The sequence below is a fragment of the Mastomys coucha genome, unplaced genomic scaffold (genome assembly GCF_008632895.1).
Source record: "Mastomys coucha isolate ucsf_1 unplaced genomic scaffold, UCSF_Mcou_1 pScaffold15, whole genome shotgun sequence".
NCBI classification, from domain to species: domain Eukaryota; kingdom Metazoa; phylum Chordata; class Mammalia; order Rodentia; family Muridae; genus Mastomys; species Mastomys coucha.
This window is the reverse complement of record NW_022196897.1, coordinates 66,344,449-66,367,341: the sequence shown is the minus strand read 5'-3', so window position 1 is coordinate 66,367,341 and position 22,893 is coordinate 66,344,449. Positions and strand designations below refer to the sequence as shown.

Here is a 22,893-nt window from a genome sequence, read left to right as displayed (position 1 = left end):
AAACAACTACCAAGAAATAAAAATTGTTAGGGCATCCAAGTGAAATAATGCAAATTGAAATAATTTGTAAAAAGATTTAATTTTGTTTTCATTCTAAGTAGGTTTTCAAAGCTCAGGTTCTGAGGAACTTAACAATTCTAATCAGTGTGAATACGGGGGGGGGGGTAAGATAAATGTTTAGATTAGATTTATAGACTGGACAAACAAGAAACAAAGTACCTGAGTGCCTGTTACAAACCTTGTCTTGACTTTGCTTGCTCTTGTCTATGTTTAGCAAAATTAACTTATATGGTTACTAATATGATTGTTGATATCAGACCCAGATTACTCTCTGGTCCGTTGACATTCATTATATGCTTCTTTCACATTTAGGTACAAAAAAAACCCAACCAACGAACAACAACAAAAAATAAACAAACAAACAAAACCCATAACCAACTAACCAAAGGACCGATATTCTCTCCATTCTTAATTTTAGTTATAGGCCTTAGCAGTGAATAATTACTTTGAATGTTGGGACCTGCATTGGACTAAGAGATTCGTGGTCCTACACCTAAACCGTGTAATAGCCATGGGGAGAAGTGACCTTCATTCAAGTCTGAGCAAGCCGCATTTGAACTCAGTCAGAGTTCTGACCTACATTTGCAAAGGCAGTGCCTGCCGCGTTGTTACCTGAGTCCCTTGTGCACCTGAGGGTGAAATACTAGAAACGAGGTTGCCAGTATTTTTTTTTTCAGCTATATTTGACCAGAAGTGATTCCCTATGCCAGGTGGCTGGCTTTGGAAGACACAGAAAGTACAAGGCTCCCGAAGATTCCTATGTGAAATCATAGGAAAGGTGATTCAGAACAAGTCAGGGTACTGAGAAAAACAATGACAGTCATGCCAAAGTAATCTAAAGAGAGATTCAGAAAGTAGGGAAACGTAACTGTGGCTTTTGCTCAAACCTGCTTTTACTCCTTTAGTCATCCACCTGTTAGCACAGACTTAGAACCTCATCCTTATCTCGGCTCTGTGAGGCTCTGGAAACACAAAGCAACAGATGTTCTACGCAGCATAATTACATGTATCCTGGAAACGTATCTTTATGAAGTAGGATTGGTTCTTGGGAAAACAAAAATTTGGCAAACAAAGGGCACTACCTCGCTGGTGTCAGCAGTCAGTACTCAGGCTAGATTATAATAATCCTGTGTAAGCAGTAACTGTGGGCTGCGCGGTTTCAGAGAAACAATGGAGTTCTAAAATCCACTAACCCGAATCAACAGCAGCCCACTGGATCCGTGAAGGACTGAGGCGGGATCCTCACAGCTGAGTTCCGTGCTCGGAGAGTTCTTTCTACAGGCTTTAAAAGTTTTTTCCAGAGTACCAAGTCCTGGCAAATTGACGCTGAGGTTTGTAGCAAAGCTGACTGGGGCTGCTGCCTTTATGCCGTGCTCTGTTTTAGGATACCCACTGCAAAAGAAACCCATCAAACAACTGAACGGAGCTCCGATCTTCCAGCAACTCAGTAACTGTTTGAATTGAATTGTGCACCCTAGGCTCTGCAGTTCTGTGACTACTGATCAGCATTGGTGTCTGTAGCATTTGATCATTTCTCTCTAATTCCAAATCAAAGCACCCTCCTTGCCCTCTTCTGTTTAATGCAACACTCCCACTTAGTGTCACAGAGGAATTGTCTAAACAACATTTTGAGAGTGACTATGTGAACCTTTTCTAGTGTGGGAAGCTGCAAAGTTGAAAAGGCCTTGACCAAAGTTTCCGAAGTTAATTGTGTTAGAGTCAGAGGCTTAAGTAAGTAGGTTTGCTCAGGGTCACAATCTGTTTATCTACTTAGCATCAAGATCACCTAAATGTGGACCTGTTTATATTTTCCCACAAAGTTATTTTGAAAATACATAAGGCCTCCAGTACAGGTTATTTATACCATGAGGCTATTCTGACATAATTGTACCTTGTGTCATGTGTCTTACTTTGTGTATTTTAGACGATCAGCCTGTATTTTGTTGTTGATAATCATCTTACAGATGGACCATCACCTGTTTTAAAAAGCTTAGCAACCAAGCCTCCTCTGTTGCTATGGCACAGTTTTTACATGTCTGAGAAGCAAAAGACCATGAACAAGGAGAGCGGCATATTTCGGGGTTCGCATGCTTCCTCGTTCAGTGTTTCAGTGCTCAAAGCAGTGCTGTATGCTGGGCCCAGCCCCGCAGAGTGAGAAGGCCTTCCTCCTCAGCACAGTATGCATCTCCATGGAATATAGGACCTACAGGAAGGTCTCCAGACTGAGCTAGGTCTGAAGCTAGGTAACTGTCAGCAAGTTTCAGCCCTCATCAGTACTTGCCCAAAATTTAACCATTCTATTTTGGGTTGGAAGTTCACTGGTTGAACTTCCCAGTGAAGGAAAGTTACAGAAACCTTTTAAAATAATTGAATTTGAATGACTGTTCTGGTTAGTGGGGTTGTTGTTGTTGTTTTGGGGTTTTTTGTTTGTTCGTTTTGTCACCTTGACCACAAGCTATAGTCATTTGAGAAGAAGGAACCTCAAATGAGAAAATGCTCCCCACCAGACTAGCTGTGGAGCATTTTCTTGATTAGTGTATTGATAGAGGAGGACTCAGCCCATTGTGGGTGGTGCCTTGGGCTGGTGGTCCTGCCCTGCATTGCATATGAAAGCAGTCTGAGCAAAGCAAGAAAAATAAGCTCAGAAGCAGCATGCATGCCTCCATGGCCTCTAATTCAGATTCTGCCTCTGAGTTCCAGCCCTGACTGTGATGTGGAAATGTAAGCTACAATAAATCCTCTCTTCCCCTGGTTGCTTTGGCCTTTAAAACACACACACACACACACACACACACACACACACACACACACACACAGCAATAGTTTTTAAAAGTGTTACAAAACTCTATGGTAGTATAGGAAATTATTATTCAGCTGGTAAACTATGGGATTTTCTCATAAGAACTGAATTTGTGATCATAAAAAATCCCCAAGCTTCTATTCCACAGGCAGATACTTATTTTATTGATGGCTCGTCTAATGGTATGGTCATGGGTGGCAGGGAGTGAGGTTAGTCATCCAGATATTTATTAATCTCAGTAGACTAACATTTCCTCTTCTTCAACCCAACAGGTGGAACTGGCTCTTTTGATTGATCTATTACAGTTAATTCACAAACCCTTAAACATCATTTCAGATTCTGCTTATCACTTCCAGCAATAGACTCATCATACTTACTCATCATACATACTATAACTTCCCTGGTTTTATGGCAGAAGGAAATAAAGCAAGCTAATGCATTAACCTGAACTATATTTACTTCTCCAGAAGAAAATTGGGGTGGGGTATGCATCTGTCACTGCAGAAGTTAAGGCCCTATGTACCAAGGAAGAAGGTTTTTTACTATTGATTCTATGTTTATGGCTGGACATTGGAACTGCAACAGACTAATCCATTCATCTGTAGAAGGGACCACATTTAATTTTCCCTGGGATTTAAATCACTTCCTATTTGCATAGCACTTTTATAATATTAGTATTACTATTAAAGGCAAATATGGGCTTATCTTCTACAAGATACTAGAACTTAATCTTATGGGCTTTTCAAAGCCTCTATATGTTACTTTAACATTGTGGATCAGATTGCATAATTCTTCAGTGGGAGTAAAATCCCAAGCCCATAGTATAGTCTACACTCGTGTTCTATGTCACATACCAGCTTCTGACCTTTCTGTTTGCACATCATATCTTCCTACCCCCTTTTCACTAGTGTCTGCCACATCTTGTTTGTCTGTTCATAAATACTCAATGTGTTTTTCACACAGGACTTTTTTTACACCTGCTCAGTCAGGAAACCCTTGGAGCTAGCTGCAAATTAAAATTTAGATACTTGCTAATATGGTATATGTCAATTATCTAAGATAACTGGCATAAGATAGCATCTTATAATCACATATTAGTGTTTTTGAATGAAACATTGACATTAGTCAGTGTCTTAGTCAGGGTTTCTATTCCTTCACAAACATCATGACCAAGAAGCAAGTTGGGGAGGAAAGGGTTTATTCAGCTTACTTCCACATTGCTGTTTATCACCAAAGGAAGTCAGGACTGGAACTCAAGCAGGTCAGGAAGCAGGAACTGATGCAGAGGCCATGGAGGAATGTTCCTTACTGGTTTGCTTCCCCTGGATTTCTCAGCCTGCTCTCTTATAGAACCCAAGACTTCCAGCCCAGGGATGGCACCACCCACAAGAGGCCCTACCCCCTTGATCACTAATTGAGAAAATGCCCCACAGCTGGATCTCATGGAGGCATCTCCCCAACTGAAGCTCCCTTCTCTGTGATAACTCCAGCCTGTGTCAAGTTGACACACAAAACCAGCCAGTACAGTCAGTCTAGGCAGGAAAACCATACCCTAGTCTGTATAGTGTTTCCTATGCAGTCTTGAGAACCTCTGAGATCTTTGCTTCAAGCATCTCTCAATTTTTGATCCATTGTGGGTTCTCCTAAACCAATAATTTAAAGATAGTTTTAAAACAATAAGCTCTAGGCCTGGGGAAGATGGCTCAGTTCCTAAAGTTCATGCTGCACAAGTGTGTGGATCACCCCCAGGATCTACACAAAAATACTGGGCCTGGTGTTATATGTTTGTGACTCATGCAATGTGGAAGTTAAGACAGGAGTAGAATCTGTAGAGTCTGACCTGCTAATTGGCAAGCCCCAGGAAGAGACTGTCTCAATAACAACAAAAACAAACTGGAAAGCTCTTGAGAAATGGCACCCAAAGTTGCCCTTTGCTACCCCCTCAAAAAACACACACATAAGCATACACAAGCACATGTACACACAGCATGCACACACACAAACATACATGTGAATGCATACACAAGCATAGATACATCTGTGTTCACATTCAAACCTTTGCATTTCCAGTGCATATGTATAAACACACACAAATCGCTTTTCCCTTAAGTATGGCCTTTTGTTAAAGATGGTACAAGTGGTTACAAATAGCTCATCATTATCGAAAACAGGTACTATTTATTTGATGATACCTAATTAAGCACTTATTAATAGTAGGAATATCAGAAATATTTAATAGGTCTTATATCTGTGAATGATTCATGCATTATGTCTTTTAGGGCATTGTTAATGTAACCAGTTGAACTCTGTTATTGATCTGTTATTGATTTGACATGGATCTGTAAGTCATGAGAGTAGGTTAGTCCTCACTTGACATTTTAACATTTATTTGCATCCCTTATATTGAGGAACTTATTTCTTGCTAAAGAAAATGAAGATAATAAGTTATCACAATGATATTTGTCTTGTTTTGGTTGACAATTCACAGGAGAGAGTTATGCATAAGTAGCAATTACAGTAAAGATCATTCTTCTTTCTCCAGCCAGAAAATTTTTCTGTACTTCTGGAAATGATTCCATTTTTGTCCCTTCCTTCTAGCTTTAGGACCACAGTTAGATCCGAGTTGCTAATTCCTTTTAGGATACATAAGAAATTGTTGGTCATTTATAGTCAGTTGACCTTGGTACTTGTATAGTGTTTTGGTTTTTTTTCCAGAACAATTTAAGCATCTTAACAAAGACTGAAGGGTAGAAATCCTGTTATAGCTTGCCGCCCTTTCAGGTTGATTCCTGATCTACTGGCTAAAGTTCTTCTTCAAATGGGAGTTCTTTCTCTCTGCCTTCTTCTCAAAGACTAGATAAAGTAGATGCAATCCTATTTGTTTGCTTGTTTGTTTGTTTATGCAGATTTATTTTTTATGTCACTTATTATGGGATAGCGCTTTGTGGGGGAACTATAAGGAAAAATTATGGTAGTAGTAATTGCATTGCAAGAAAAACCGAAACCAAATGCTAGATGTGCATGGCCAGTCGGCTAGCAGGCTTTAATGTGAGGTCAATATTTTGAAGGCCTTTCTTTCTGATTGCAGTGGCTTATATTTAGCAGTGTTCTTGCTAGTGAAATAAAAGCCTCTTTAGCCACACAGGCACAGGTGGGCATCTTGGTAGCAAGCCCCATGCAGTGTGACACATGGCACCACCCTCCATGGGGGAGAGAGCATGCAGCTTGAGCTAGGAGTCATTTTATGGCTACTTTACAGTAGGTTTGTGGCTTTCTTTTCTTTTTCATAGAAAAGCCATTATCCAAGACAGTTAAAGAATATAGTATTTTGAAACCTCAATGTTTATTATTATTTTCCTAAAATCGTCAAGATTTGAATCCTGGAACCTATTTAGAAAGCAGAGTTCCCCCCGCCCACCGACCCGCCCTTGCTATCTATACAAATGATATTTTTGACTCTGTCCTTTACAGTGTTGGCACCCTGTGCATATTAGATGTAATCAGGGCTGAAAGGAAACTTGAATCCATCTGGAAGCAATAAAGTTTTCTAAAAGACTGCACAGTGTTATTTAATCCTGTGACTTCTCACTGTGAGTGAAATTAAGGTTTGATGCAGTTGTGTCACATCGTATTGATATCAAATTTATCTTTCTAAGAAAAAAAAAAAAACAACAAAAAAGCCCCTGACAGTAGTATTACAGCCCTGAGGAGAAGATGGTTTTCTGAAACCCTACAAGCCATTTTATGTTCATTGCTTGCTTATGCAGCCCGGCAAAACTGTACAATATGTGATCTAGAGTATTTGCTTTCTTTAAATTTTGCAAATGATCAAGTAATACTCTCTTGCCCCTACCTTTAGTGTTTGACTTTTATCGTAGTATTGTGTGATAGAGACTGTATTAAAAGACTTGTAGAAAAATCTACTTTCAAGCCATCTTTAACTGGTAACACAGTGTGTACCACACATGTAGGATTAAGTTAAAAACAACACTTACTTTTAATTGCAGACCATTTGAATTCTTTAAGCATTTCTCAAAGAAAAAATTTTATTGTGGGAATAAAGTTTAAAATGTGATTTTATTTCAAATGTGTAGGTAGAGGGTGACATGTTTTATAAAGATATGAGTTTAGATTATACCAATTAACTAGCTTAGTACCTGAAGCTCATCTTAAAGGCTTTTAACATATATATTTACTTTATTATAACATATAGATTTACTTTATTAAATCATATGCTCCTCAAAACTTTCTTAGGTTGAAACCAATTGAAATAGAAGATAATTTAGAGTTGGGTAATTTGACTACATTTTACAGGTAATTTTCTGGTTATTTTTCTTTCTCAGGGAATAGTTCATATTGCATTTTCTTGGCATTTTTCAATTTCAGAAACAATTCAAAACTCAAATAAATTTGTCATTGATAAACTCCTAATGATAGAAATGAAATAAAAGCTCATATCATGGGAATGCTTAGCATATTAAAAACAAACATGAACTTTGTCTTGAATATTAAGTTGGATTAAAAATAACAGGATAAGCTATGATCTAATTTTTTTCTCCCTTGCTTTTGTTTCCATATATTAGCCTTGCAAATACTAATCAGATGGCAAATAAATATGAATATTTTATATGACCATGGATTATGTGAATTTCATGTTTACTTTGGATATTCAGTGTATGTTGCTTCTGGAAATCTACCTTTAATTTCTCTTCATCCTTCCTGTCTTCCAGTACCTTGTCCTCACAGTGGTCTGTTGACCCAGTTTTGTCTCAGTCTTAGGGAGGGCTCCAAGGAGCAGGTCCCAGTAGACTGTTCTTGCTTCTTTTCTAGCCTTTAACTTGTGATCAGGATTTTGGCATGCTGCTCCTGACTGTTTTGGACTATAGGTGAAAACCATTCTGATTCTAAGTCCAGTTCTCTAGGTAAAAAGTGCTACTTTAGTCTCCTGGCAATGGGTCTGCTGCCATCTAACAATGCAAATCTTCCCGGGAGGAGTCAAATCCACCTTGAAGAACTAGTAGCTGTTCTGATAATTTCTTATGCTCAAATGAGAAGTCTTAAAAGGAAAACTATTTATGGAAGGGGAGATAAAATGAGTCTTCTAGTGTTTTTAACCAGCAGTGCCCTTTCAGTAGGGTAAAGGGCTATATGGTATCCTCACTGTGAGTGCTGGAAGGGCAAGGCACAACTAGAAATTCACTGGTATCACATTGGTTAGCACTAATGCATAGTTGAAAGCAAAGAAGATATGACTTAGCCATGAGGTCTTCCTGAAAGTTGGAGCTTGTGTTGGCTTATTGTGGAGCGAGGTACCTGCTAAGCTCTAAGCCCATGTTCAGACCACCTCCTTCAGAATCCATTATAGTTAAAATGTCAAATGTTCTCATGAGCTCACGTGTTTCAGCACTTGGTTCTGAGGTGGCAAACCTGTTTGCAGAGGTTGTGATACCTTCAGAAAGTGGGACATGGTGAGAGGAAGTGGGTCACTGGAGGGCAATGAAGAGGCAAGCTTTATGGTACGGCCTAGCTGACTTGTGTCCACGTGATCTCTCTGCTTGCTGATTACAGCCAAAGTGCGGCACACCCCATGTCTTCCCTGGCACAATGTGTGTGGTGTATTCTTCACAGTAGAAGTCAAACAAGTCCTACTACCCCAACTTGATTCCTTCAAGCAGGGAGTCCCATTGCTGAGAAAGTAGGCGCTAATGCACACCCCAACAAAAGGATGTGTTTTTATTGTTGTCATAGATCCAAGCTAGCAAATCAAAGGGCACAAACTTGAGGGGCTCTCAAGTATTCCCAGACAGTTGTGAATAATGTCCAAGCACAAACACAGGAGCACTTTAATATAGAAAAGAAGTATCTGGAGCCTACTAAATGTTCACGTATGTCAAACAAAAGAATAAAGGTTCTGTGTTTGCCTTAACCTACTACATTCTAAGTTACCTCTAACCATGGCATGAGGTTTTTTTTTTCTTTTTTAAAAAAAAACAATTTTTTTTAATGTGGCGAACAAGTATAGAAAATGATTGGAATGCTACCAATAACTTCTGTTGAGTATCCAGGCTGTACAACTCAGAAGGACTCAGCAGGGAAGGATATTCCTGGGAATAATGGCCTAATGGGCTTTGAGAGTTAATGTTTGAAGAGGCTAGAGTCAAGAAGGCCTTCCATTATCCAGGAAACAAAGGGGCAAAGGTTTGGAGGTGGACATGTGCATACTGTGATTAAGATACATCTGATTGCTATGACTGTACCTATTTTTGAAGCACAAAATGAAGTGCTAGGATATCGAAAGCAGAGATGGGGATAAGCATAAAGATACTCCCAGAGGCTCCAGGCTATACAAATGACAGTCATCTGATATGATATCAGTTACCAGCGTGTACAACTTGGTAGATATATATGAACTGATAAGGTCGAAGAAATGGCTTGATTATGAGAATCAAGTGAACCCATTAGGTTCATATCTTCTGTGAGTGCCACTCCTGAAATCTTCCACCCTTGAATTCATCAATGTTTCTATTAAGAAATAGAGATGGGAGTGACACAGGAAAGAACACAAATGGACAAATATGAACACAATAAATCATAAATGGTCCCAGCAGAAGTGGCACATGAGTACCCTTCCTGAAGGAATGACAAAGCCTGATCATCTTGCATAAAGTCATTCAATAAATCTAAAATAATTTGAAGTATCTTATGTTGTGTCTTCTCAAGGTATATATATATATATATATATATATATATATATATATATATATATATACACATGAATATATATATTCAAACTTTCAAACTTTGATTTGGGACAAACTTAAATTATTGAAAACAACCAAGAAATGTTAGTTATAAAAGTTATATCCACTGATGTTTGTTATGTTATAGATTACAAGTACTTTAAAATATTAATTAAAGGGCTAGGGCTATCGCTTGGCAGTGGAGTATTTGAGTGGCATACAGAAGGCCCTAGATTAGCTACTCAGCATCACAGAAAAATAAAATAAAAATATGTGAATGTAAACAATAACACGCTTATTTAAGACATTTCTCCAAACAGTCTAATAGCAGCACCATCTTCGCAGTCTCATAGCCCTGGGACTCTCTTTAATGTCTGGTGGAATAGGGAATAGGGAAGAGTTAGCTTCTCACTTTATTGATCAAGTCTGCTGTGAATACTTGTTGTCTGCTGTGAATGTTTGTTCTGGTTGATGTGTATAGGAAAATTGAGATTAACTCATGTGTAGGAGAGGAAAATTTTTCACATTTGCCTGAAACCACAGTAGAATACATGAAGTCCTGGCTCTGACAGGTGAACAAATTCAACTGTTTTCTCTCTCTACACTTTGAACAGACTGATAACTCATGCATGATTTTCATGATGTCCTCCTCAACTATTTGGAAAGCTGGGCACCTCTGTTACAGTTTTAAGACACATGTCTTATTATAGAGTATTTTTTAAAAGTCAATAATCCTTGCCAGTATCTCCAGAAAAATCCCTTAAGATTGCAAGCTGTAACATATATCTTTTAGAAAACCCTGATTTTCCTCAAAACCTTGTATTTTACTATGCACAGCACTTTCAGCCTTTCTCTTTGGCCAGAATCATTAATTTATCCAGAGAATGTTTGCTAGGTAGCTGCCAGGTCTTTTGCTCAGACTGGCCTTGAACTCTTTATGTAGCCAAGAAGAACCCTAATTTCTCATTCTCCTGCCTCTACCTCTTGGGAGTTGGGATTAAATTTGCCCTACCACACTTGTGAGCTGCTGGGGCCAAGCTCCAGGAGGGCCTCATGCATGCTAAACAGACATTCTCCCTGTTGTGGATGGCCCTCAAACTTAAATTATTGAAAACAACCCAAAAATGTTGAAGTTATTGGAAACAACCAAGAAACCACAACATCTCCCCACAGAGATACATTCCCAGGCAGTTGGTTTTTAAAGTAGACATGGTGTTCCATGATAACTGGGAAGACAATTGGGTGATGTCAGCTTCTGGGGTGCCAGGGCTCTTCTGGAGAGGACCATCGCTCTGTTCACAGCAGTGACACTTTACATATCCTTGGCATACAAGCTCTAAACATAAATAAATGCTTTTCTTTCCTCACCAAGAACTACTAGTGGAGAATGAGAATGTTATTAGTCACATTGAATGGTCTTGTCTGTAGTCGGGTCAAAAGCAGGTGCTTTTCCAGACATCAACATGGCAGGCATGAATCTGTGTATCCTACTAGTCTACCATTGAGAGTGACCTATGGAGCTGTTTGGTTTCTCTTAAGCATTTGAATGATTTACTTAACCCATTCTTCCCAAATTATGCACCGTAGATGTAGGCACATCTTTTGTTACTGGCAGAGATTTAAAGAAAACGCTGATCTCTCAGAACTGGCCAAGGTATCTGGAACATGAATAAATATATATCAAGAAATGGCTTTAGCATAGAAGATTGTGTGGCAGCTTTCTTTTTCTTCTTAACAATTTTGTATTTTCTTATGCCAATTTTGTGATAACTATGACTAAATATAGACTATGGTTTTAATTATTTCACTTCTTAGACTTTGGGCATTGTTCTGAATAAAGAATTGACATTTTTATTGTATTTTAAAACCCAAGCTATTTAAAATGTCTCAGCTTTTCATTGTGAACTTGATGCAGAAATGTCTTTACATCTTCCAGTGTTTAAAATCTTACGAGACATATTTGAGGTGCTTACACTTGACAGAAAAAGATAAATGGAAGAAACCCACAGGCAGAAAAATTACGAGACATATTTGAGGTGCTTACACTTGACAGAAAAAGATAAATGGAAGAAACCCACAGGCAGAAAAATCATCTCCAATATTAAAGTTGCTCTGGTAAAAGTGTAAGCTTGATAGTAGATTTGGGATTTCTCTCAAATAAGATGAAACTTTTATAATCTTTTTTACTAGACAAAAATACTAGTTCTCCATATCTCCATGTGCACGTGTGCTTAGGAGTTTGGGCACTCGGCCCTCCAGTGCTCTGCCACATTCTCCAGGAGAGCCATACACTGAAGCACATTTCAGTCTGCTACAGGATTGGCCCTATTTGTGTAAACCCTAGTTTAACCTGATTATTAACAATTACGTTGTGTTTTCTACTTACAATTAGAGTGTATTCAAATTTATTGGTCCCTTGCCTCACAGATTTATCTCAGTATGTGGTGTATTCAAACAGAATTTTGTATTTTTAATTAGGGGATTAGATAAGTAATTCTGAAGAGCCAAAAAAAAAAAAGAAAGAAAAAAAACCTGTTAGGCATCATTTTGTCTAACAGTCTGACATACACCGTGTGTGTGTGTGTGTGTGTGTGTGTGTGTGTGTGTGTGTTTTCAGGGTGTTGTGCAGGAGCCATCTATCCAGCAGGCTGTTTTTCAAGCCACATTTTAAAAAGTGGACATGTGCAGGAACTGTGAGCACAATTAGCACTAGGCAGATAAGCCCAGCTTTAATCCTGTTTACGGTCCGCATCAGGCAGATGTGCCAAGATTGATGCAGACAAGCCCTGGGCTTACAGTAATATTTTTAAAAGTGCAGCTCACTGTCCTATTTTTGTTAAACCTTTGCTCAATATCCTTAAGTATCACTGGCTTTGCTCTCCTTATTTGCCACTGTAACCCATTTTGAACAGGTCCTGCTTTGCTCTCATGGTGACAGGGTAACCTGCCAGGAAAGGTTATCTTTATTCCCTGTAATTAAATTGGCTCCCCCTCCCCCAAGAAAATACAATAGGAAGTGGGTGCTGAATTAAATAAATAGCAAGCTATCCAATAGACACATACTTAAATCCCTTGCAAGAACAGATGGCCCCAGTATCTCTGTAAGTAATGCGAGGGGACAGTTAGTGTTCTGAAGCAACTAGCAACGACCAATATGATCCTAACGAGCCAATAGAGTTTGAATAACAGCCCACATGCCACCAACCAGAGCTCCACACGGTCTGTGAGGGGCTAATGTTGGTAGCCTGCAACGCAATGTCCATAGATCATTTCTGCATTTGTATCTCCTGATATCAAATACGAATTTATAAATGAAGTGTTACTCCAGAGTCTTCTTCAATAACTGTGCCACTTATTCTTAAGGTGGAAGTAAAGCTGCATTCAAAACACGTGCCCAGAAAATCAGTGGGCGTGGTGGGCTTCTCTTTAGAACTCTTTCTTTATTCTACAGTTTGGTCGTAATAGGTTCATGGAAATATGGCTTTCACATGTAATTATGAGAATATTTGGTTTCCTTGTAACAGAAACAGATACTGTCCCAGGAGTGGCCAGTGTGAATCAGCGCAGCCACTCAGGAGAATGGAATCCAAGCAGAGATTTAAGATCTAACCCTATTGTTCAGCACTTAAAATAACTCACTTATTTTCAAAAGCCTCATTCTGATTCATTTGTAGAAGAAAAGGAATCCAAGTCATTCTTAAAATAATCCTTAGAGAGACATAGTCAAGTAGTTGTCTTTATAGAACCAACCCTTCTTTATACAACACGGTTTATTTTCTTATGTTTTTTTTACTCATGTTTATAATAAATATTTGTGTATCCTGAGAGTGTCCAAAGGGTATCCTGAAGTGGAGGCTGAGAAGAAATAATGAGCTAAGATTTTCAGTTTATCCCATCAGATAATCCGCAGAACCTTTAGCCTTTCCTGAGGCTAGCCCTAGGGCTTTCCACAGGGAACTGGGGAGACCTTCATTAACCTCTGATCCAGGAGGCTGGCGGGGCCTCACCCAGAGCAGCAGGTCTGCTGCTTATTGCTGACAAACTTCAAAAACTAAAAGGTGCCACTAAGCACAGCCCACACTGCTGATTAAACATTTAGGCAGAAGATTTCTGATAACATTTCAAAGTCAAGGGCACAGAATTCTAACCTGCCTCTTTGGACCCATTTCTACACTGAACTCTAAAATTCCAATTGTGCTACAATCTTCTGCTACATCAACGTGCTTCATGAAACACACATTCTATTATCACACACTCAAGTTGTTTCCAAGTTTGATCTCAGTGATGTTTGGGTGAGCTTTCCTTTTACTTCAGCTGTGTTTATTACTTACCCTTTTGAAGTTAATTCTGAAAAGTAAGTTCCTGCATTAAAACTAGGCACACAAAAACACTCTCCCTCCCTCCGTGTCTCTCCCTTTCTCACTCCATCTCTCCCTCCCTCCTCTGTCCTTTCCTGCCTCCCTCCCTCCCTCCCTCCTTTCCTTCTTCAGAGTGCATGTGCCAGGGTGAACGTTAGAGGACAATAATCAGGAGTTGCTCAGAGCTCCCCAAACCTCTTTCCCCACTGAGCCTTCGTGCCCCCAATCTCCCCTTTTCTACACTTAAAATGATTTGTACTGCTGATTACAGGAAGGGAAAGCTAATGAAGATTGATGAGACAAACAGAACTTCATGTTCTTGATTTTATCCCTCTGAGTCAGTATGTGGTGTTAAACATTTTCTGTGGTTATTTCTCGGGTTTCTTTTAAAATAGTATGGAAGCAGGTTCAAAACCCCCCATCAACTGTGTAACTTGCTTTCCTTACACACATTCATTCTTAGTGTCAATGTGTTTCTGGATGCGGACACACTAGTGACACACGCTCAATAAAAGCTACAGAAGGCAATGATGGTTGATTCTACCGCCCTCCGAGAGGATGCTGGTGCAGCTTCCAATCATTTTGCCATCATGAATACCGCTGCAATTAACATTTGGAAATCTTTTGATAAGCACTCCCAGCATATTTCCCAGCAACTAGCATTTGCCTGCTCTTGCCACACAAAAGCTGCTTCCTCTTCAGCCGTACCATCGCCCACCCTTAGTTTTGATCTCATGCCAACCTAAAAGGCAGAGTGGTGTCTCGTTGTTTAAGTTTGCATTTCTCTGATTACTAATTAGGTTGAACTTCTTCATGTGTTTGCTGGTTGATCTGCATTCCTTCTTTTGTGGAACGCCTGCTATGTTCTTTTCCATGAAAGTGTTGTAAGTAACTCTCTGGCCTCTGCTCTCTTTGAGACATTTCTTCATGGGTCTTTAGGACTTTTAAAGTGTTCAAGTGATTTCCAGGTCAGAACTTGAGCTCTTTGCGTCTGATTACTTTATTATGCTTGATACTTTTTTTTGACTTAAGGCTATAAAAATTTCTAATCAGAAATACCGCAGTAATTTACGAGATAAGGCTTCCTTTTATCTCTTCAAATGACTATTAAGTTTGTAATCACCTTCTTTTGCTCATTTCCACGTAGTTTAGATTTCTTTAGATAAGTATATTAGTGAATTTTCAAACACACACACATTTCTCTGGTCCATTCCTTTCTGTTTTTAGATATTGAAATTACTGCCACTTTGCAAATTATACCTGCTGGGGACAGCAACTGCCCTCATTGTTTTGTTTTTAGGATCTTTTTCTAGCTAATACAGCCTGTTACTCCAAGAGAACTTGCAAATCCTTTGAACAGAGTCCTTGCTCATTTAAACAGTAAAAAAAAAAAAATTCCATTGAGGTTTTTAGCTGAAGTTGTATCATAAATATTCTTGAAAAGTGAGATCTTAGACTTGTAAGACATACAAGCTTGGGATTTTGTCTACCTCCTTTCACTTGTTTGTCCTTCAAAAAATTTTAAATGGCTTCCCTCCCTCATCAATTCCTGCATCAGTAGTTGCTGACTTTTTCAAAGGTATCATATGCTAACAGATATGCAAGTTCTGTTTTCCCCATTATGTCTTCTTGTATGTAGACATATTCACCTGCAATTTTCATTAGGTCAATAATTATTAGGTTGACTCACTTGAATCTTAGAAGTTCATCATGTATTTAGGGTCTGAGTCCTACCTCTCCCTGCACCAATAGGCTTGCCTTTTATCTCCTAGCGGTTAGCCAGGATATCAAGATAATCTGGGGTAGCAAGAGCAACAATAGACATTCTTGTTCCTATAAAGGCTTCCCTGTTTGTCATTACCAAAGGTGATATTGGCTTCTGGTTAACATCTATGAAATTGTGATTTATGAGAGATTTAAATTAGAATAATCCTTGAATTACATAAGTAAACACATGCATATCGAAGAATTCAAACTATGTGGAATGAGATTTCAAATAAAAATCTTGGAGTTCATCTTTTTTTTTTGTCTATTTCTTTTTTCCCCCTTCCTTTTCTTCCCTTTCCCCTCTGCATACTTATGGCATCTTTTACTCCACAATACCAATTCTTTAATTGGCATAGGTTGTAACCAACATTATCAGATTGAAAGACAAGCAAGTGAGAATAGGAAAAGAATATGTGAGGGAACCACTCTCTTTGTGTCTGTGTATTGCATATCTGTGTGTATTGTGTGTCTGTGTGTATTGTGTGTGTGTGTGTGTGTGTGTACTGAATGCATATATGCACTATTGTGAGGACACATGCTTGTGGAGGAAAGATGGCAACACTGGATGTCTTCTCTATTGCTCACCAGATTTTTGAGACAGATTCTCTTACTGAACCAAATTTGTGAAGCAGCTCACAAATTTGGCTAGACTAACTGGTTAGCCAGCAGCTGGAATCCACCTGTCTCTGTCCTGTTAGAGCCCTGTGCAACCCACATATGGCTTATATGTATCTGCTAGGTACCTGAACTCAGACCCTTCTGCTTGTACACCAAGCTCTTAATAAATCTTAGGACATAGAAATGGAAAATAAAAAGAAGTTTCACTAATTGCTTGACTAGGAGATTTTTGTACAACTACCCACAGATAGACCAAAACAAATTCTTCACCTGAGTACTATAATATAGCTGTTTACTACATTTCCCAGAAGCACCTCCATGTGGAAGATAAGCTTAGTTTCCCAGACTGTTGACCACACAGTTTGTTACGCACTACTGGGTGAGGATGTCCCTGAACTTTTGATGAGCCTGTTTTCATTCCCTATGTACAATATCGACTCTCTCACACATTCCAAGGAAGCTACTCACACACCCACCTGCCTGCCAGGTGCACATAACTGCTAATAAGCTCAGCGTGTACAAACATACGACTCCTCAGTGGGGCTGAGTTTGATTCCCTTTGCTGTGCTAGGTAGTGTTTGTCAAGTTGACACAAACAAGAGTCACCTGGGAAAAAGTCACCTCAATTTACAAATTGCCTTCATCAGATGGCTGTAAGCAAGTCTGTGCAGCACTGGCCAGTGTTTAGTTTCTCATGTTTCTTTACTGGGACTCCATGAAGAGCCTATAAATACTACTCAGCTCTGAGAAGCAAAGACAACTCGCAAAGACACCTGTAGGTGGTTCCATACAGCAAAGGGATTAGGCTGCAGGGATGAGTCAGTTGGGGATAGTTTTTAGTATCAAAATATAATGAATTCACTTGATTGGAAAATGAAGTATGTAATCAGATGTAATGTTGATATAACCAAAACAGACATTGTAAAGCATGAAGAGACAGCATCTTCTAAATGTGAAATTTTTTTCAGGAAATATAACTGAGATAAATACTTTTATGAAATTACCAAGCATTCTTGCATTTTTCCTCTTATTCCCTTACAAGAGCACAGAGGAGTTCTGAGGATCATGGGCTGCGTGTGACACCCTGTCTCACATTCATGCACGCGCGCACACGTGCGTACACACACACACACACACACACACACACACACACACACACAAACATATGCTTTGTACCTGCATGTTTTAAATATAGTTTTAATTTCCCCTAACAGAAAATACAGATACATATAGCCACTGTTATGAAAGTTATTCAGGATCCTTTGATCTTTTTACGTGAGAAAATCCACGGTGAGACTAGAAATTTGAGAACTCTATACTATAGAAAAGTCCACCTGACTAAGGGAGGTTATTTGATGGGTTTCTGTAGAAAAACATGCGGGTGTGCGCGTGCATGCATGCATGCATGTGTGTGTGTGTGTGTGTGTGTATGTGTCTCACTTGTACAAGAAGTCCGACAGCGTCACTCTATTACTCAGTTTAGGTGGTGACTGTAGTAATATAGCCTTACTATCTATGACATGGAATATCTTGATGCTCAGAGAAAAGCCCATGGAATTGATCCTGGTGGAGGAATGATTCTTAAGCTACTGAAAGATCTTAGCAGTCCACTCCAGGCAGGCCTGAAACCTGAGCCTTCTCAAGAGTGACAAGTTTGAAAAGGGGACTTGCTTTCACCTGATCTTCCTGCTACCTGATCATAGAGAAAAGGGATTTTCTTCTTTGTTTTCCAGGAGCTTCCATGTGCTCAGCAGGCAATCAGGCTATACCTTCCTCTGTGGTTAGAAGAGAAAGCCACACTCCTTGTAGAAACTTGCAAAGAAGTCTTGGCAATTAAAGTAGAATACATCCATCTTCATCGGAACATTTCTCCCCCTGCTTCAGGAACTCCTGACACTTCTGAGAGAGGGGAAGAGACAGACAGACAGACGACAGACAGACAGAGGAGGAACCTCTCACTGCCTTTTGATGTTTCATCAGTCTCGTTCTTTCCTTGTTTTGCCTCTCCTTGCGGCTCCTCTTACGCTGGATCATACATGCGCATGTGCATGTGCGCACACATATGTATGCTCCTTTGGATACCTCATTGTGTGGGCTTGTCAGGTAGAGAGACTGGCCATTTTCATGTCCTTAGGGATGTCCCTGCATGTTATTAATCCCTTGGCTGTAGTGTGATCCCTCTGAGACTTGCTTTGAAGGCTTGTACCATGACCCACAGCAGCCTCCAGTCACTCGCACATGAGACCCTCTTCTAAATGCTGTTCCCCACTTTTCCCTCAGTCCCCCTTTCTGCTTTCATACCATATGCATGTGTGTGGCTCAGTGGTAATTTATGTATCCTTTACTTTAATAAGCCATGCTAGATTTGTCTCAATGAGCAAAATCAATGTTCTCCACTTTTCAGCATTAGAAATCCCTTGCATAGTGCTAATTTTGTTATTACAATGTTGCCTTGTCTGCTTATTTGTAATTTGTTTATACATTGGGTGTTTCTAAGATTCCAAAGTTCCTAAGTGTTGTGCAACAGGGACTCTGGACCATGTACTTCAGTTTTTCTTTACCCTGAGAAAAATTAACCTAATGCCCCTTTTCTCTCATTTCCAGCTCACACGGGGATGCAGGCAAAAAGGCAACACCATGAAATTCCAAGTTTTAATGGTTCCGTGGTTATCAGCTATTCTTCATACAGTCAAAGTGGAGAGACAGTTTTTTTTGACTAAGAGTTTACTTTCCTCTTAGGTGGCACCAGGCATGATCTGCTGGGCAAAGAAGAGTCCCTAGAACTTGAAGACATCTTCTCAGTGAAACTGAAGCGGCGCCGCTCTGCCAAGCATCCAGGTAACGGCACACTGCTGGGCATCACACTTTTCATCTGCTTGAAGGAGCACCAGAACAAACTAAAGGACTCCACGCTGGATCTCATTAACTTCAGTGAAGACCACTGTGACGTATGGTTTAGCCAGTTCAAGAAAATCCTGGAAGGTAAGTACTCGTCACAGGAAGTTTTAATGAACACGGCTTCCTCGTTATAGGTAGGGAACAGCTCACGTCAGGGGATAGAGTGTGTGTGTGGGGGTGGTGGTGAAGAGCACTGTGGTGAAGAGCACTCTCTGCTCTTCCAGAAGATCCAGCACCACATAATGGCTCACAACCATCTGTAACTCCAGTTCCAGGGGCTGTGATGCCCTCTTCTCACCTCCATGGGCACCAGGAATGCACATGGTACACATTCAGGCACATAGGAAGGCCAAACACCCATACACCTAAAATAAAAAAGAAAATTAAAACCCACAAGTTACTTCTCTGGGCGACAAGACCATCTGATTGAGCTGTGGACCCACCTTTCTGTTTCTAGTCTGTTGTTTTTATCCTGAGGAGATCTTGTAACTTGTCAGGTACCTTTTGTTGATTGTCATCCAATGGTCTCTCTAATTTGGTAATTGGAGAAATAGGTCCAACATTGTACAATCTATATATACTTTCAGCTTGTTTGTGACAGTGTCTTGCTGTGTCTTGAAATCTTGCTTCTCCTATCTCAGTCTCTCTATTAGTAGTATTGTTTATTTCATGTTTTTACACTATACTATGGTTTTCAGAACAGCTTATATATTTCAAAAGTATTTATATACCCAAGGGAGACATAGACAATTAACTTGGGAGGTGGCTTGTAGGAAAGAGAACAACAAAATGAGACTGAATACTTTACTTGACATTTGTAACTCTTGTATCAAGTTTGAAGAAGAGGACTTTATAAGTTACTCTTTCTCTGAGATGAATGCTTTTCCAAATTATCACAGCCAATGAACCAGATTCTTACCCACACCTAATGTCTGTGCCACCCTCCAAGCAGAACCATTGTTCATTGAAACAGTTGGTGAATGACTCTATGGATAGAGTCATTCTTAATATCTACACCATTTCATGAATGGATGTAACCTGTTCTCTGTGGCCTGAGAATAAACTCACTCACTCAAGTCAAATAGTTTTGACCATAGCAGGAAGTCTGTATCCAAAAATCATGCCTACAATTCATTCCTTGGCACAGCAGAACTGTCAACTCTCAGCTTAGCTACAATGGAGGTAAAATCCTTTGGTTGATTTGAGGGTCATTGAAGTACAACCTTATTACAATAAATCCAATGTCTAAAAATTGTTCTTATTTTGGGCTTGTACCACAGTAAGAGGGGGTCTCTGGGAGGAGTTGGGGTACAAAAGGGAAACAAGAATGTATTTAATTCTATTTACTTAAAATATGTTTTTAAATGTTAACAAATTCAGATAAATTGAAATCATGTAACTTTTCTCATCATAATGCAGTAAAAGTTTAAAAGAATCAGCTGTGAAAATCATGTAATTTTCCCCTTTATGTGGCTGATGTGGTTGACATAATAAAACGATTGGAAATTGAGCCTTGAACTATCCTTCTATTCAAGAATAAATCTCACTTCATCATGGCGTATAGTTCTTCTGATATCCTATTGAATTAATTCGATATGACTTTCCTAAGAATTCTTTCATAAATAGCCATAAAAAAGTGTTATCTTTGGGTTTTTGTTGATACCATTGCTTGATTTTCCCATATAAATGGTCTTACAATCTGATCTTATGAAATGAATTTTAAATTCACTTTTGAATAATCACATTCATGAAGATGTTTTGGTAATTTTAAGTGAGACAGATTTTATATATTTTTTATGTATGAGTGCTTTGTCTGCTTTGTTTGCATATATAGGTGTGCATCATGTACACGCGGTGCCCGAAGAAGCCAGTCGGGGACATTAGATCCCCTGGAAATGCAGTAATAGACAGTTGTGAGCCAATTTGTGGGTCCTGGAAGCCAAATCCACTAAGCCATTCTTCCAGCCGCCTAATAAGTTTTAAAATAATTTTATTTCATTTAAAGTGAAAAAAGATATTTCCATATGTGTGTGCATTTGCGGTGTGCTAGTATGGATGTGCATGCCATAGTGCATCTGTAGAGGTCAGATGATGACTCTGGGGAGTTGATTCCATACTTACACATTCATGTGGGTTCTGGGGATAGAACTCTGGTGGTCAGGCATCCAGGGGAAGCACACTTTCCTCTTCACACACCTTGCCAGCCCTGTAGAAGTATCTCTATTGTCCTAACTCACATTTCTTGTGAGCTTGTTTTAGGATTAGCTTGCTCCCTATCCACACATTGCCAAAAAAAGTATATTTATGTGTTGGAAGTTTGAAACAGAAGATTTAAAAAATCTATAATTTGCTGTTTTTTATACCTGAGAGTTGTTGATTGTGGGGTAGATTTTTCTGAAGGTTAATGCTTGAGTATGCTCATGAGGGTATGCCTAGTAATGAATTCAGTGTAGTTGAAATTTTGAAGTGACAGTTTCATAGATTGAATGCTAAAAATCTTAAGGATCATGCACATCAAATGTATAGATCTTACCTAATTAAAACATCTTATTTGAAGATTAGATAGATTATTTTCCAATTGACCCATTTGGATTTTTTTTATCAGATTGAACATTGCAGCAGTAGCTGCTGTAGTTAATGCAGTTTGGGGCTGGGGTAACAGTGTTGGATTCCAGATAGAAGGCAGGTCATGATGACATCCGGAGCTTATAGCCCCAGCAGCCTTGATCCATATTATCATATGGACACACACTGGCCTGTGATGTATAGCTAGCTGCTAAGCATCTTCCTATAGCCCAGGATAAGTTCAAGTGACTGCTTCGTGCCTGGGATGCTCTGCTTCTTCATCAGTGCCTGTGGAATATGTAGAAGATCTGCCTTTCAAGGATAGGAGCACACAGAGGCCAGAGTTTGGTTCGTCTTCCTGCAAACAAAGAAAAAATGTGTTCATAATTAGAAAGAATTCATTGTAATAGGTTATTTTTCAATGCTGTTACTTTAAATTTCTTTCAAAAGATTTCAATTAACTTTATTTATATGAGTAGATATTCAGAAAGCTTAGATGATCAATAAAATAATAATGTGTCATTTTCTTAAGAGAGAGAACCTCTTCCTGGTGTCGAAGGTCTGAGAACACTCCCAGAGGGCTTATAAAGAACTGGCTAGGGCAACCTCAATATATCTTACCCAAGCAAGCAAAGGACGTCTAGGCAAACCTCAATTTGGTAAAAGCAATTTTATAGGAGTAGAGAGACTTGTCAAAACCAAACAAAATACCTCTGAAAACACTTTCTAAATATTTAGTTTAATGAATGATGTTTTAGCTTGATCTAGGGTTAAAAATATAGTCAAATTGTAAGGAATGACTAAACTACACATCTTTGTCAAGCATCCTCTGGGGATCTTACTTTGTATGATTTAGATAAGAGTGGGAAACAGTGAAATCCATAGGGTCATCTTTTTTTTGGCTTGCTCCTGGAGTGCAGGATAATTTTGCCCATGGAAAGCAAAGAGATTGACTTCGAAAACCAAACAATGCTGGCAATTAGGGTTATAAACCTTTAATGAGAGTGAAAGAAGCTAAGGAAGTGTATGCTCCATCTCCGCATCCAGAGACTCAGAGTGTCTTGTAGGGGATCAGGTCTCTGTCCCC

At 39.2% G+C, this 22,893-nt stretch overlaps 1 protein-coding gene across 1 annotated transcript in view; it reads left to right on the top strand.

Annotated features, from left to right (window-relative positions):
* Window positions 1–22,893, top strand: part of Cerkl (ceramide kinase like) — a 96,659-nt gene that overhangs the window by 17,826 nt on the left and 55,940 nt on the right. The window contains exon 2 of the mRNA XM_031370775.1: window positions 19,083–19,325. Coding sequence (XP_031226635.1) covers window positions 19,083–19,325 — 243 coding nt within the window. The remainder of the gene's footprint in view (window positions 1–19,082; window positions 19,326–22,893) is intronic.